General features: G+C 43.8%; 3 protein-coding genes across 4 annotated transcripts; all 3 read left to right on the top strand.

Annotated features, from left to right (window-relative positions):
* Positions 1–3,102: 3,102 nt before the first annotated feature.
* Positions 3,103–7,097, top strand: LOC120669999 (reticulon-like protein B2). The gene is made up of 5 exons (XM_039949949.1): positions 3,103–3,518; positions 5,905–6,085; positions 6,163–6,304; positions 6,400–6,469; positions 6,590–7,097. Exons 1-5 carry the CDS (start codon positions 3,299–3,301, stop codon positions 6,757–6,759), a joined length of 783 nt encoding a protein of 260 aa, XP_039805883.1. The 5' UTR covers positions 3,103–3,298; the 3' UTR covers positions 6,760–7,097.
* Positions 7,098–7,379: 282 nt separating this feature from the next.
* Positions 7,380–9,682, top strand: LOC120669998 (N-(5'-phosphoribosyl)anthranilate isomerase 1, chloroplastic-like). Of its 2 annotated transcripts, none has more exons than XM_039949947.1 (5): positions 7,380–7,625; positions 7,908–7,978; positions 8,510–8,853; positions 8,931–9,091; positions 9,305–9,682. In XM_039949947.1, exons 2-5 carry the CDS (start codon positions 7,921–7,923, stop codon positions 9,531–9,533), a joined length of 792 nt encoding a protein of 263 aa, XP_039805881.1. In that variant the 5' UTR covers positions 7,380–7,625; positions 7,908–7,920; the 3' UTR covers positions 9,534–9,682. The 2 variants fall into 2 exon arrangements, with proteins under 2 accessions (XP_039805881.1, XP_039805882.1); XM_039949948.1 differs by having other exon boundaries at positions 7,389–7,625; positions 8,586–8,853.
* An 812-nt stretch (positions 9,683–10,494) lies between these two features.
* Positions 10,495–11,808, top strand: LOC120669268 (probable CCR4-associated factor 1 homolog 11). The gene has a single exon (XM_039949045.1). It carries the CDS (start codon positions 10,495–10,497, stop codon positions 11,368–11,370), a length of 876 nt encoding a protein of 291 aa, XP_039804979.1. The 3' UTR covers positions 11,371–11,808.
* Positions 11,809–14,154: the final 2,346 nt, after the last annotated feature.

Raw genomic sequence — 14,154 nt, 5'->3', positions numbered from 1 at the left:
TAAATTGATACTTTTCTACAACATCAGTCTTTTGGGACAAAATTTAAACCCTACAACGACGGTCTTTTTTGGGACGGAGGGAGTAAATTCTGTCACAATAGAAGTGGCGAGATCTGACATAGCCAATGCAGCCGCATCTTTGATAATCGGGATCATTGTCTCATTTATTCCAAGAATACGGGTCAATTCAGCAACGATATTCTCAACACGTGTCATTTTATCGACAATTGTGCCAAGTTTCTCCTATTCAACGAGATGTAAATATTATATAAGGCAAGCATTATAAAAATAAGGGAAAATTCCAATTTTCGCTCTCGAACTATCGCAAAAGTCTGATTTTCAACTGTCAACTACAAAACCGGACAACATAGGCCATTCAACTGTCAAAACCAGACAAATTTGGCCCTTGGAGTGGTTTTGAAGGTTGTTTTACATTTTCTAAAAAAATTAAATAAATCTAATTAGATTTTAAAAAAATCAAAACTAATTCACTTTAAATAAAAATAAATAAAACTAGTACCAAAATTTTTCTAAAAATGTAACCTATCTATTATTGCTCCATTTGAATCTTAGTTATTAAAAATAATAGGCATAACTGCAAGTAGCAAATATTATGAACATACAAAAATTAGATCTGAAAGCTCACAAGTCATGTGACAATAGATAGGTTACATTTTTAGAAAACCTTTGATACCCATTTCATAATTTTTTGACTTAAAATGAATTACTTATAAAATTTTTAGTGTAAAATTGAATATTTTTAATTCTCACAAAATGGAAAACCACCTTGAAAACCACGCCTGGGGCCAAATTTGCCTGGTTTTAACAGTTGGATGACCTATGTTGTCCGGTTTCGTAGTTGAAGATTGAAAATCGGACTTTTGCGATAGTTGAAGGGTGTAAACCGGACTTTTCACTAAAAGTAATAGTATAAGAATTCAGGACAGTATACTTACATGAAAAAGAATGCCACTAGAATTCAGAAAATTTCTTTTGTGTATCCATCTTATAAAAGAATTTGGCATCCTCATACCTTGCCCTCCATTCTACACATATTCAGAATCCCAAGTTGACTTAAATCTCTCATCAAACGAAAATTTCAGAGGGCACAGAAAGAAAACTTCAAACATAATGCTGTTTAGTTGACTATGGTGATTTGTTGTTCATGCAAATAACTTGAAATTAAAATGCACGCGAATAGTTTAAAAATTATCACAGCGCCTTTGCATCACTTGAGAACAGCTTCATTCCCATTGCGAACAACCTCCTCTTTCACCGTATTTTGTAAAATTTTACACAAAAAAACGAATGCATGCATGAAGTGCTAAACGAAATTTATTTGTAAAATCTTTTTTATGAACAGGTGTAATTTTTTGAGACGAATTTAATGAGCCAAGTTACACCATGATTGACTACAGTGATGCTACAGTAAACACATCTAATCATCCCCTAATTGCGGTAAAAGACCTCATTAACTACAGCAACGGCTAGAGTACCATAGTTGTGGGGTTTGTTTTGTAATTATACATCATTTAATATTTCTAATTAGTAGTCAATGCGTCAAAAAAATTTCCTGAAAAAATTTACACCTCCGTCCAAACACAGCCTTTAATGGCACCATAGGCAACTTAAAAGAAAAGTGAGTTAAACCCGGAACAGAGGTTCATCGACCGACCGGAGCGTTTGCAGGGTGGGCTTGGCCACACGTGCCCACAGGAACAGCACCAGCTCTAGCGAGAACGAGGACCCCCAGAGCTATCGGTTTGGGGAGGCCGGAGGCACGCGTCGCTACGGATCTTTCCAGCAAATCCTGGGGTCGGCCGCCGTGCCCTGCTCCCCGAGCGCCACATCGGCACAGGGCTGCGTCTCCGCTGCCACCACGTCTCCGTGCCGACGGGGTGCCGACGGCCGTCACCGTCGACGAGGGTGAAGCTGCTACGCGCACTAGAGCTATCCGGTTTTGGAATTCCACAGCTATTCCGGTTTTAGAAGTCCATACACACTATTAGGTTCACACGGTGATAGAAACAGAGATTGTAGGAGAGATAACTTCTCAACCTAGCTAAAGAAAATTAGAAGAAACCAGAATCTCAAGGGTCAAAACTCAAGATGAGTTACCCGCTTATGTATCGAGTTTTATATCAACATAAAAATGGTGCAGAGTCTACGTGCATTATTTTTTTGAAAATGAACATCTTAACACAACCGGTCGTTCCTCGTGTCTATGATGGTGCGAACGCTTCAGGAAGTCGTTCCTCGTGTCTATGATGAGATCACAGTATGGTCTCAGGCAGGTTATAGGCAGTTAGAAAGTCTCTTTTCTCCGCTAGTAGCCCCAACCGGTCGCGAGATTCGGACAGGGTAATAGAGTCGTATGAAACTGTGAATCTTAGGACCGGTGTCCATCTCCGGATACTGGTTCCTTTGTAAAACTTTTTTTCTAACCTCTTCTTAATGAAAAACGTGCCCAGGCACGGTCGCGAAAAAAAACATCTTAACACAAACTATCTTATAAATAAAATGTTATCTAGTGTTCAACAGCTTGTCCTATAGTGATCATGTAGCTTGTAGCTTCATACCGGAGCTAGCTTAAGCATCAAAAAGCTTGCCATAAGTTTATAGGTACGTGATCAAAATCAAAATTGCCATAGCCTATGACTGTTTAATGTTCATGGTAAGTTTTTAGGAATCTACAATAAATATGCTTCAATAGTATTTCAATTACATCAATACGGCTTTGGATGCAAGAGAGACGTGAATTTTTTTCTTGTAATTGATATAGCTAACGGTTTTAACATGTAATAGCTAACTCCATCATTTGAGAAAATGCCAACTTCATAGATATCAGACGTTGTCTTTTTTACTGGAAGTTCCAATGTTCTTACCCTTCAATTACTATAGTACACCATATTTATCTAATTTGAAATACTAAAATAACTTACCACTATTTCTATTTCTATTTTTGAAAAGACGTATCTTTTTCGAATTCATCTCTTTCACTTCAGCAATTTTTAAGGTAGGCTCCTCTTGCTCCCAGGGACTAAAATCCGGCTAGTTTTGGTGTACATGTAGCACCTCCACATTGAGGAGCGCCAACGCGCCTTGACGGCCGTTTCTTTCGCACCGTGTTCCAGAGGTTTCCATCTAGCTCTCCTTCTACCTCCTCTTCCCCCAAAAAAAAAGGGCGGCGAGAGAACGAGGAAATACTACACGCTGCGCACTTTACGAGAGAGAGAGGGAGAGGGAGGGAGAGAAGTGCAAAGGTTCGCTTCTTGTAGCCTAGTTTGCCTTGGCTGCCATGGCCGATCCGGCTGTGGAGACCGTCGCCGCCCCGCCGCCGACTCCGGCGGCCCCTGCCAAGAGCGCCTCAGACCCGCCGTTGCAGTCGCCTGCGGATGCTGCCTCGCCGGAGAAGGTGTCTCCCCCAGCCCCGGCGTCGGCGCCGGAGACAAGGTCCCGGGGGTTTAGGCTTCTTGGAGAGGACACCTCCGTGCACAAGGCTCTTGGGGGCGGTAAAAGTACGGAGTTCTTACTTCTTTTCCCCTAGTTCTTTCTTGTTTATGCTCCAATTTAATCCTATGGCGTTAGCGTTGGAAGTCTGCTTGATTACTTTCCAGTACCCGTTCTTTTTTTTTTTGAGGAGTACCCGTTCAATTTGAAGTACTCAACGAATCACATGTGAGACTAAGGGAAGAACTTGGTTAGTTATTTATTCACACTTTCATTTGCGAAAAGTTATTCATTTCAATTGTGCAGCTTATTAGGTGTGCTCATATATTTATTCAAATAATAACGGCCGTGGTATATTTCCACTTGATAGATCTTCCGAGTATATATAATCGCTTTGTTGTGTAAGCTTTCGTTTTTCTTTTGACGGGGTTTGAGCTGTCGATGTTTATTTTGATGTTGGTTGCTTAACTCGACTTGTATTACCTCGGTGAGCTTTGCTTGAGGACAACAGAGTTTACTCGGCTTGGTGTAGAAATGGATAGGCTTGCTTAAGTATGCTCAGTAAACATCTTGTCGCCCGAAACTGCCTAACTTTGGTTTAATTAATTGGCTGTTGCAGTGTGGTTGTTCAAGCATATTTACAGGGTTAGCATCGCTTAGATCTCATCTCACTCAACTATCTAACTGAAGAAGCATGCTATCATGGTTTTCTTTGTACGTTATAGGACACACTAGTTGTAGATAAACTACGGACCTGTACTTTTTTTTGTGTGCAAGTTTCAGCAAAAGGATCCAGATGATGAAGATGGTTTAAGGAAAGTTGACAATTTGCTACTACAATGAAACATGTCTACAAAACTGCTGATTTAAAAAATCTTGATGTTAGTTGCTCCCTAGGAAAAGCTGCCAAAAAATAAAAAAGGGGAAAAATACATGCTATCAGAATCTTTAGATTTGGGTCCCATCGATGTAATGATGATGGTAAGTTGGATTTTAGTTGGAATCAATGTGTTCTATCCACTTTCCTAGGGAAGCTATGTTAACCCCGAAAAGATGTTTATGGCGTTTGACAAGTGGCATTGCCAACTGAATCATTAAAGTGAATCCACACTTGAATCATATGGCTGCTAACTCTATTTCTGTAATAATTACAGTTAAAAATATTGATAACCTGCTTTGCTTATATACCATTTTTATATTTAACCTGTTTCCATGCACGGCGATGTTTGAAACTATGCTTCTAGTCTCTAATTTTAGCATAAAGGCAACTGAATTCATTGTGAATGATGCAATTTGCTCTTACTATAGTGAAATGTAATTTTGTTTGTGAAAATGAATAGTGATCATACTAGAATCATTTGGTTTCTGATTCATATTCTTTAATCATTTACACTTTAGATCTAGATAGTCTGCTTCACTTGTTTACCAATATTAATTTTTAACCTGTTGACAAGCACATTAGGATAGTAGCAGGTCAACCTCAGTGTAGTAAAAGTGATGCGCAATAATAGAGAAGTGTATCTAGTTAATTTTTAGAGTCATCCCCTTAACTTTAACCAAAGCAGTACCTTTTTTTTCATTCCCTTGAAAAGGGGAGTGCTGAAGTTTAGGGGAATCACACTTGGACAGGAAGGTATAAATGTCAGGTAGCTTGAAAACACACTTTAAGTGTATACTGTTGATTTCAATCTTTGCACATCATTCTTGTTACTCTGGTATAGACTTTACTATGAAACTGTGTGATTGAAAAGAAAAAAAAATGATTGTAGTTCTTGAAGTTTGTGGTGGGTCAAGATTAGGGCTGGAAGAGTTTAGGTAGGGTAAGAGATGGATGATAAAGATTTATACTGATTGAAGTGTGACTCAGGTTATATGGAGTTGATTTTCTTCCAGGCTTTTGCTGCATGACCATGCATTGTTGTTGAAAAGGTTAAAAGGGAAAAGGTAGGAGTTTTGATGTTTGATAGTTAATGAAGAAGAATGAATCTTAAGATTGATACTGAAGTTATCAAATCTCCACATTTCTTATGCAAGTCTTGCTCAGATCAGAAAATTGCTTGTTCTTTAACCAAGAGTTCGCATAGCTGTCAACTGGCAGTTGAATTTTCTTCGGTTCTGCAGGGAGTGTATAGGGGAATATGCCGAATAGAACTTCGTAAAAGACAAAAAAGATAAAAGAGGTACTAATGTACTAATACAGTACCTCTGCAGGAGTTCACTAAGATCTAACAAATTCCCAGGAGTTAACTTTTAAGCAGTATGAAGTGTAAACCATGAATTTGTCGCTTTGTCAAATTGGTCATGGCCATTAATCTATCATGGTGAATTGGTGATGGTATCAAATTGATGTGTGACGGCATCTTTAAATTCATAATTTAAGCCCCATAATTTAGCTTATATCCTGGCTGTTGGCTATTTGTTCTGACTCTGCTCCTTGTGGAAAACTTTATGCAGCTGCTGATGTACTGTTATGGAAAGATAAGAAGACCTCTGCTGTAGTGATAGGTGGCGCAACTGTCATCTGGATTCTGTTCGAAGTGCTTGATTACCATCTTCTGACTCTGATATCCCATGTGCTGATTGGTGTTTTGGCCATCCTGTTCCTGTGGTCCAAAGCCACCACCTTCATCAAGAAGCAAGTCCCATGATGATCCTGACACATTCTGTTTGAACACAGATTGCATCTTATTCACATAATTGTTGCTTCCGCAGGAGCCCACCAGATATTCCCCTGGTGCAGATACCTGAAGATCTCGTTGTGAATGTTTCTCGAGCGCTACGCAACGACATCAACAGAGCGCTTCACTTGTTCCGGGAGATTGCAATGGGGCATGATCTAAAGAAGTTTCTGGGAGTATGTTCGGACCCTTGTTACTTTTTTAAAAAATTTGTCTCTTCATGCTGGCTACTGCTTTAAGATTATTCAGCTGTTTTCATGTGTTCCATCAGGCGATTGTGGGGCTTTGGATTCTCTCAGGAGTTGGAAGCTGCTGTGACTTCCTCACCTTGATATACATCGGTATGATCTTTGAACGCACACGTCGTTTTTGCCGAACCTGTGACATTCCTTTCTTTTTTCTCTAATACAAACCTGTGACATTCCGAGCTACCCAACTGATCTATTGGGAATCACAAACAGCTATCTTGATGCTCCACATGGTGCCGATCCTGTACGACAAGTACCAGGACAAGGTGGACCACTTAGCCGGGAGGGCGCACACGGAGGCCCGCAAGCAGTACGAGGTGCTGGATGCCAAGGTCCTGAGCAAGATCCCCAGGGGCCCGGCAAAACCCAAGAAGCAGAACTAGGCGAAACCGAAACCGCCTCTTGTGATTAGAGGCGGTTCGGGATGTTAGCATCGTTGGCTCCTGGTTTCACGAATGTATGTATGATCTTTTGTCCTATGGCTGCAGCTCACGCGCCACAGGGTGTTGTTGCTGCTTAGCTGTGCTGATTCGGGGTGGATGCTGCTGTCTCTTTGTGATCCAGTTGATGTTAGTCAGTATGTGTGTGTCTTGTCCCTCTGAACTTAACCGAATGATGTTGGGATCCTAAGTTTCTGCTGCTGCTGCTGCTGCTCCTTGTAAATAACTGCGGTGGTAAATAAGCCGATATGTTGGTCGCCTGCCTTGTGTCTTCAGGAGTATACTGTGTTCTGTGTGCCATGTCAACTGTTCATTTAGGTGACGCTCCTCTTGCTTGTTCGGTTTTACTGTTGTACTGCAGTTGTGCGAGGAAAGAAGCAACTGTAATTGGTGTAATGTTCAACAATGGTAGTGCCTTCGGTGCTCGATCTGATCGACCCAGAATTCAGCGCCGTGCTGAGACCGCCGCCGTTGGGGCGCCACGGCGTGCTGCCGCGCGGCCACGGCGTTGCTAGTGGGGTAACCGTTCAGAAACATGCTGTGCGTCTCCGGCTTGGTGGTTGTTGAGGATCAAGAGGGAAAGGGTAGGTGAAAGACTGAAGGCGAGGACAGAGCCCGGCAGCCTGCCCACATGCTTTGCCCCTGCCAGTGGTAACTGGTAACCGACCTGGATCTTCTCGGATCCTCGCCGCCTCTCATCTGCGTCAGTTGCTTCTGCTCTTCCCGACTTCGATCGAACGGAGCGTTCCTGCCTCTCGTCCCTCCGTTGCTATCCGGTGAGGGTCAGGAAGACTTCATTGGTAAGACAGGTAAGGAAGTGCCCGCCTTTCTGCAACCGTGTCGAGTTTTCAGGACATGTCCGGCGGCGCAGATTTTTGCTTAGCATTCCTAGCATCTCGATCGAGAATTCGTTCTGAACGTGGATCGTATTGCTCGGGAGAGAATTTAGAAATGGATCCCTCAGGCTCAGGCGTGTTTTCCCTTGAAACTGTAGTGGTGCGGCACTGACCGCCACCCGTTCGATAGAATTCCTCAGTCACCGTTCCATCTGTTCTCAGTCTTAACTGTTTCCTTTTTCTTCTCTTTTTTAGTCACCTAGCAGAGATGGCAGTGCCGATCTCCACAAGACAGCCTCTGCGGATTGCTATGACGCCAAACAGTGGTAAACTTTTTTTTTTCTTGATGCATAAGCAATGTGGCTATGAACCCATGAGCTTTTGAAACCCCATTAGGTGGTAAGCTAAGGTAAACTTTGAAGAATCACCGTATCCATGGTTCTTCACTGTCCAGTCCCTGCTTCATTTAGGTGCAAGCTCCACGGCATAAACCATGTCTTGACTATCTTCTTGCATGTTTCGGTTCATACGAATACCCTTGTATAAAGTTTGGACCTTAATTTTTTTTCAAGTACTATTTGTTTTTGTCATAACAAATGTTCTGTTTTTCACTAATCAGGATGGTTGATGGAAATTGTAAGCTGTATAGTTTTAATATTCTTAGTGTTCCTTGTCTTATTTATAAAGGGATTGTAAGAAGAATTCAAGGTTACAATAAGCTTCCTATATTTTCATAATGAGAACCCAAATAATTTTTAATTTGCGTCTTTCACATTTGGTATTTTTCAGTCGTTGCCATGTCTGAATTTTGTGATGATACAAACTCTTTTAGTTTTTATACTCAATACCTTTTGCAGGGCACCTGAGATCAGCTGCAGTTAGAATAACCTGTTTTGCTAAGCAAACTACTACTCACAAACCTTTATCATATAGTTTGGAGGAGGCCAAAATAAATGAGCCTGTAGTCAAAATGTGTGGCATTACATCTGCCAGGGATGCCGCAATTGCTGCAAAGGCTGGCGCTAAACTTATTGGGATGATTCTTTGGCCCAATTCCAAACGCTCGGTCCCATTATCCGAGGCCAAGGAGATATCCCGAGTAGCCAAATCTTACGGGGCTGAACCAGTTGGCGTGTTTGTGGATGATGATGAAGAGACCATCTTGAGAGCGTCCAATTCATGCGACCTTGAACTTATCCAGGTACAATTTCTTGCCTACTATTTTCTGCTCTATATAACTAAGGTAGGCGTAATTATTTACTGACCCATTGCGTGTAGCTCCATGGAGATAGCTCCCGAGAACTACTTCCTGTGCTTTGGAAGAATAACCGAATTATATATGTGCTTAATGCTGATGAGGATGGTAAACTTATCAATGCTGCTCCAAGTGAAGAATATGTTGTCGATTGGTTTTTGGTGGACAGTGCAAATGGTGGCAGGTATTAAGTTTCGCTTTGGTCTGTGTAATGTCCAATGTCTTGGTTTTGCTCTTGGACCAATAATTCATACTCCACAAGCATTTTGATCCTATCTAGTTATCAATTTCACAGGATCCTTGTCCTTGACCACATTGTACATTAAAATCATTGTTTGTGAATGCCATACCTGGAGTGGATAGTAAATCTGATAAAATCTATCCGGATGCATTGCAGTGGCAAAGGGTTCAACTGGGAGAAATTCCAAATGCCATCTGTTAAGAGCAAGAATGGCTGGTTATTAGCAGGAGGCCTTCACGCAGACAATGTTTGCCAAGCTGCTTCTGCTCTAAATCCAGATGGCCTGGATGTTAGCAGTGGCGTATGTTATCCAGACGGTTTACGGAAGGACCCTGAGAGAATACATTCCTTCATGAGCAGAGTAAAAAGTTTGAGCTCCCAATAAACTGGAACTGTGCTTTCTGCTCTTTCTATCATAGTTTTCTTGGTCCAGTATCTCGAAATTGAATAAATATCCTCGATAATGAAAATAAATGGAGTCCACAAATGATGACAGTGATGGTCCTTGGTATCACATAGTGGTTGAAATTTCAATTTTTTTGTCTGATTATTTATGCCATTTGCTGCTTGCATCATTAAGCTTACTTCCATTGTACCAATCTCACAATTTGTTGAATGGGGATTGGGGAAGCAAAGGTGCTTCAAGACGTGCTTCAGTGTGGCAAGGGCCCGTCGGCGAACGCATGGCAAAGGGATTCCCAGCTACCAATCCCTGACAACCTCGAACTTTGCTTTTTTTTTTTCAAAAAGCTTTATCTCTGCAACATTTTCGTTTTTAGAAAGTTACAAATATAACTTTTTATATATAAAAACTTTTCGGGATATCAAGAATATATAACCTACTCCGTATATGTCTCGGTCCTAGCCAGCGCACCAGGGAGAGTTCATCAGAGAGGATGAAATGAGATGGAAGAAGAGTTTTAGGTAGGCAACAAATGGGCGGAAACGAGAGCATGCGTGTGAGTCGGTCAATCGGATCGTCCGCGAGTTCAGAAGCAGAGGTTTAACCGAAGAAGTGGCTGCCGGAAAATCCCTGGCAGGCTAACGCGCCCTGGTCACCGAAAGTCCGACACGAACTCGATCGACGGAGCAAGTCCAAATCGTACTCGATCGATTCAGCACAACTGACGACGACGCCACCGGACACCGACACGAACTCCAACTAACTCTCCCCCCATACATACTCCACGCTACGTATCCTTCCTCTTGTCTTGTCGTGGTTGCCATTGCCTCCAGATTTCTCCTGGATCGACCCGAGAATCGAATCCCTTTCGTCTAGCACGAGAGCGTCCGGCAAGCACACGATCGAGGCCGGATCGAGCAGCGTCGTCCGTCAGGCGTCAGCCATGCACCCGGCGCAGCCGCCTTTCCCCATGGCGCAGTACGCGCTGCACTACCACCACGCCGTCCCGATGCCGCCGCCGCCGCCGCCGCCCGGCATCCCGGTCCGCACGGTATGGGAGGACAACCTGGAGCCCGAGCTGGTCTTCCTCCGCAACTTCGCGGCGAACGCCCGCTACGCCGCGGTGACCGTCCACTACCCCGGCGTCGTCCACGGCGCCCAGCAGAGCCACGGCCTGATGACGGCGGAGGCGCGCTACGCCACGATGAAGGCCAACGCCGACGCCCTCAAGCCCATCCAGCTGGGCCTCGCCGTCTACAACGACTTCGGCCACGTCGCCGCCTGGGAGTTCAACCTCCGCGGCTTCCACCCGGCCGCGGACCCGCACGCGCCCAGCTCCGTCGAGTACCTCAAGCGCCGCGGCCTCAGCTTCCGGGACCACCAGGCGCACGGCGTCGCCGCGGCGAGGCTCGCCGCGGGGCTCGACGGCTGCGGCCTGTTCCGCCGCCCGGGGGTGTCGTGGGCCACCTACGCCGGCGCGTACCACGTCGCCTACCTCCTCAAGATCCTGTCCCTGGGCAACAACGGCGGCGGCGGCGCGCTGCTCCCCGACAGCCTGGGCGGGTTCCTCGACGCCGTTAGGCAGTGCCTCGGCGAGGACGTCTACGACGTGGTACGGATGGCCGCCGACCGCGGGCTGCCGCCCGGGCTGGAGCGCGTCGCGGCCGACCTCAGCTTGGTTCCGGCGGCCCTGAGCCCCCGGCTCGCCGGCGCTGGCAGCGTGCTCGCGCTGCAAGCGTTCATGAGACTCAAGTACTATGAGTTCGGCGGCGAGGTGAACAGGTTCAGAGGCCTTATCCATGGGATACAGGTCACTTAACCATCGTGGGTCACTTGGTGGATGCCTACTTTAGTTAGATTGGGAAGGTTTAACCAGAGTCTTTCTGATCCATTCGGCAACAGATAGATGGTTAGAAGCAAGCTGGCTATGCAGATTTAGCTTTTATCATTTAGTTCTATGTATCTGTGGGAGCAAGCAACTACAGACCAAGTTAGGGCAATTAATGTTCTTTCCCTTTATTTTGTACAAGAAAAAAAGAAAAAAAGACAAAAAAAGGAGAGGAAAACATAGAGTTGATGGTCGGGTGATCTTGTACTCGAAGAGTCCAAGCAACCATATGCATGATGAGCTGAAAGGCGTCACCAGGGGTACCAAGCCGGCGCCACAAGCTCGATCAACTGCATAGTATCGACTTAGTTTGGCAAGAGAGGCTTTCTTTTTGTTTTTTTTGGAAAATTTGGCAAGAGAGATAATGCTGGACGCCCATTAATTAGTATTTTTGCTATTGTTGGTAGTTTATGACTGCTATATGGTGTATATTTTTTTAGTGTTGTTAAGCTTACTCCTTTTTCCCCAACTAATATTTTGTGGCTGATTATTTATTTTGACCTTTTGTGTCCCGTAGTGTGTACCTGTGCTGTCTGCAGCGATGATCCTAATTAATTAATGATTCTTTTGTGTGTTACATACGTTGTTCGACTGATGGACCCTTGTGGCCGGCCGGCCGGCAACCTGCGATGGAATGATATGCGCTTATCTTCCAGTGTCTACTGTTCCTAATAATAATCTGGCAAGAGTAAGTTCCCGTTCGGTTTCCACGGAATGGTCCGCTCCGGGTGCCATTCAGGCTGCGCTTTTTTTTATATATATTTTAAAAAAAATCAAAATTTCAAAAATATATGTCTGTTTTGAAAAATTTCAAAAATACCCCCCGGTCGCCCCCCATAGGGCGACAGACCCTAAGTGTAATTTTTTTAAAAATTTGCAACGAGGTCTCTGGAAAAAAAGGGGCCTGTCGCCCCCCCAACGGGCGACAGGGGCCTGTCGCCCACCACAGGGGCGACAGGGGCCTGTCGCCCGTTGGGGGGGCGACAGGGTCCCCTCGCCCCTATATAAGCCCTGGCCGCCATTCGCCGTCATTCCCGTTGTCATTTGAGGCTAAAAATTCAGGAAAAAAGAGAGGGGTGAGGAGAAGAAAAGCGGCGAAGCTATGCCGAATTGCGTACTCGTGATTTACCGGTAACTTCCGTATGAATCCATTGATATTGTATAACAATTTAATTTAATTAGCGGATTAGCTGAATTAGATTTGGTGCTTTAGAACACTCGTTTAGTATTACAATTTCAGTACTATTACAGACTTGTTTTTAAATTAATTATGAATTAGAATAGAATTATGAAAGTACCTTATTGATATTGCAGCATAAGGCAATGGATGTCTCCAATTGTGGAGGATTTTCATGGACCGAAGAAAAATCTAGTATAATACATTAATACTTGATATCATGACCCATATTGTTATCAGTAAGAAGTTGGATCCGTTAGCGGATGGTACGATCGAGATGGTGTTGTCCAAAGTAGTAGAGTTTAAAGATTTCACATTATTTCGAGGTACTACGATGCAAGATGTAAAGGGACACATGCTAGAACGTCGGAAGATATACATGAGAGTATGTGAACTTGCGAATCATCATAATACCATTGGATTCTTACAAAGTTCTTGTAAGATATGGATGCGGCCAGAGGTGCATGAGATGCACATTAAGGTAACTCTCATTCAGTTGTAATCCCGTCCGTCATTTCGAATCCATATTTATGAAACAGTAACATTGTTTTTTAATTATATGCTAGGATTACCCCGAGGACACGGAGTTGATTAACAAAACGATACCAAATTTCCGTAAATTGGTATGTATCTTCGGTGGACTTATGCCGCAAACTTGACGAAGGAGGTGGATAAGATCTTCGGGTGATAGTACTTGGCCTGCGCAAGAACAGATGCCCGGAGGTTCGTTGAGTCATGCTTCAGCACCTCAACCACCAACTTGTGTTAACTGGGATGACGACATGGATGACTTCATGCCCCCCAAACCATGGCCTCCAACACATGATGTTCCTCCCCCTTTACATGAACCTAGAATCAGAAAAGAGACAAAGGGAAAGGCAAGAGGTTCGTCAAGTCATGTTGCACCACCTGCAGCACAAACTTGTGTTAACTGGGATGACGACATGAATGACTTCATGCCCCCCAAACCATGGCCTCCAACACATGATGTTCCTCCCCCTGTACATGAACGTAGATCCAGAAAAGATAGAAAGGGAAAGGCAAGAGGTTCGTCGAGCCATACTACACCACCTGCAGCACCACCATCTGTCAACTGGGATGACGACCTAGATGATTTCATGCCATGATCTATAACATTTGATGTTCATCGGTTTAAGATGTATTCGCATTTAGTATTGTTAATGTTGTATTATGCTTGTATGTATGTCTCGTACCTAACTTTGCATTCACTGGACATGTACATAATGTCGAGTTTGAATCGTACTTAGTCGTAATGGAGCATCGAAGTATAAACATACCATCTATTGTATGTAATGGAAAATACGAGAGTGATCAGAGGCGAACGTTGAAGTGTAAATAAGCGGTCCACAGCTATCTCGTTACAAATAAACATCAGAGATACAAACATCAGATATAAGTAACCACCCCTAGGGCGTCGGACCCTCTTAGCCCTCTGCTGGGCACGGACATGGCCCTGGGAGCTTTTCATGTAACTAGAATACTAAAAAGCACACATTTAATTAATATAACGATAAGAA

Source organism: Panicum virgatum, chromosome 4N (genome assembly GCF_016808335.1).
Source record: "Panicum virgatum strain AP13 chromosome 4N, P.virgatum_v5, whole genome shotgun sequence".
In the NCBI taxonomy this organism is placed as follows: domain Eukaryota; kingdom Viridiplantae; phylum Streptophyta; class Magnoliopsida; order Poales; family Poaceae; genus Panicum; species Panicum virgatum.
Note: the sequence above shows the minus strand (reverse complement) of the source record. Positions and strands in the feature narration are given on the sequence as shown.

Bases quoted from the DNA above. Each gene is read 5' to 3' on its own strand.
- LOC120669999 (XM_039949949.1), top strand. From the start codon at position 3,299: ATGGCCGATCCGGCTGTGGAGACCGTCGCCGCCCCGCCGCCGACTCCG. The intron at 6,086-6,162 runs GCAAGTCCCATG...TTGCTTCCGCAG, and splicing joins GCCACCACCTTCATCAAGAA to GAGCCCACCAGATATTCCCC. The intron at 6,470-6,589 runs GTATGATCTTTG...AATCACAAACAG, and splicing joins CCTCACCTTGATATACATCG to CTATCTTGATGCTCCACATG.
- LOC120669268 (XM_039949045.1), top strand. From the start codon at position 10,495: ATGCACCCGGCGCAGCCGCCTTTCCCCATGGCGCAGTACGCGCTGCAC.
- LOC120669998 (XM_039949947.1), top strand. From the start codon at position 7,921: ATGGCAGTGCCGATCTCCACAAGACAGCCTCTGCGGATTGCTATGACG. The intron at 7,979-8,509 runs GTAAACTTTTTT...TACCTTTTGCAG, and splicing joins TGCTATGACGCCAAACAGTG to GGCACCTGAGATCAGCTGCA. The intron at 8,854-8,930 runs GTACAATTTCTT...CATTGCGTGTAG, and splicing joins GCGACCTTGAACTTATCCAG to CTCCATGGAGATAGCTCCCG.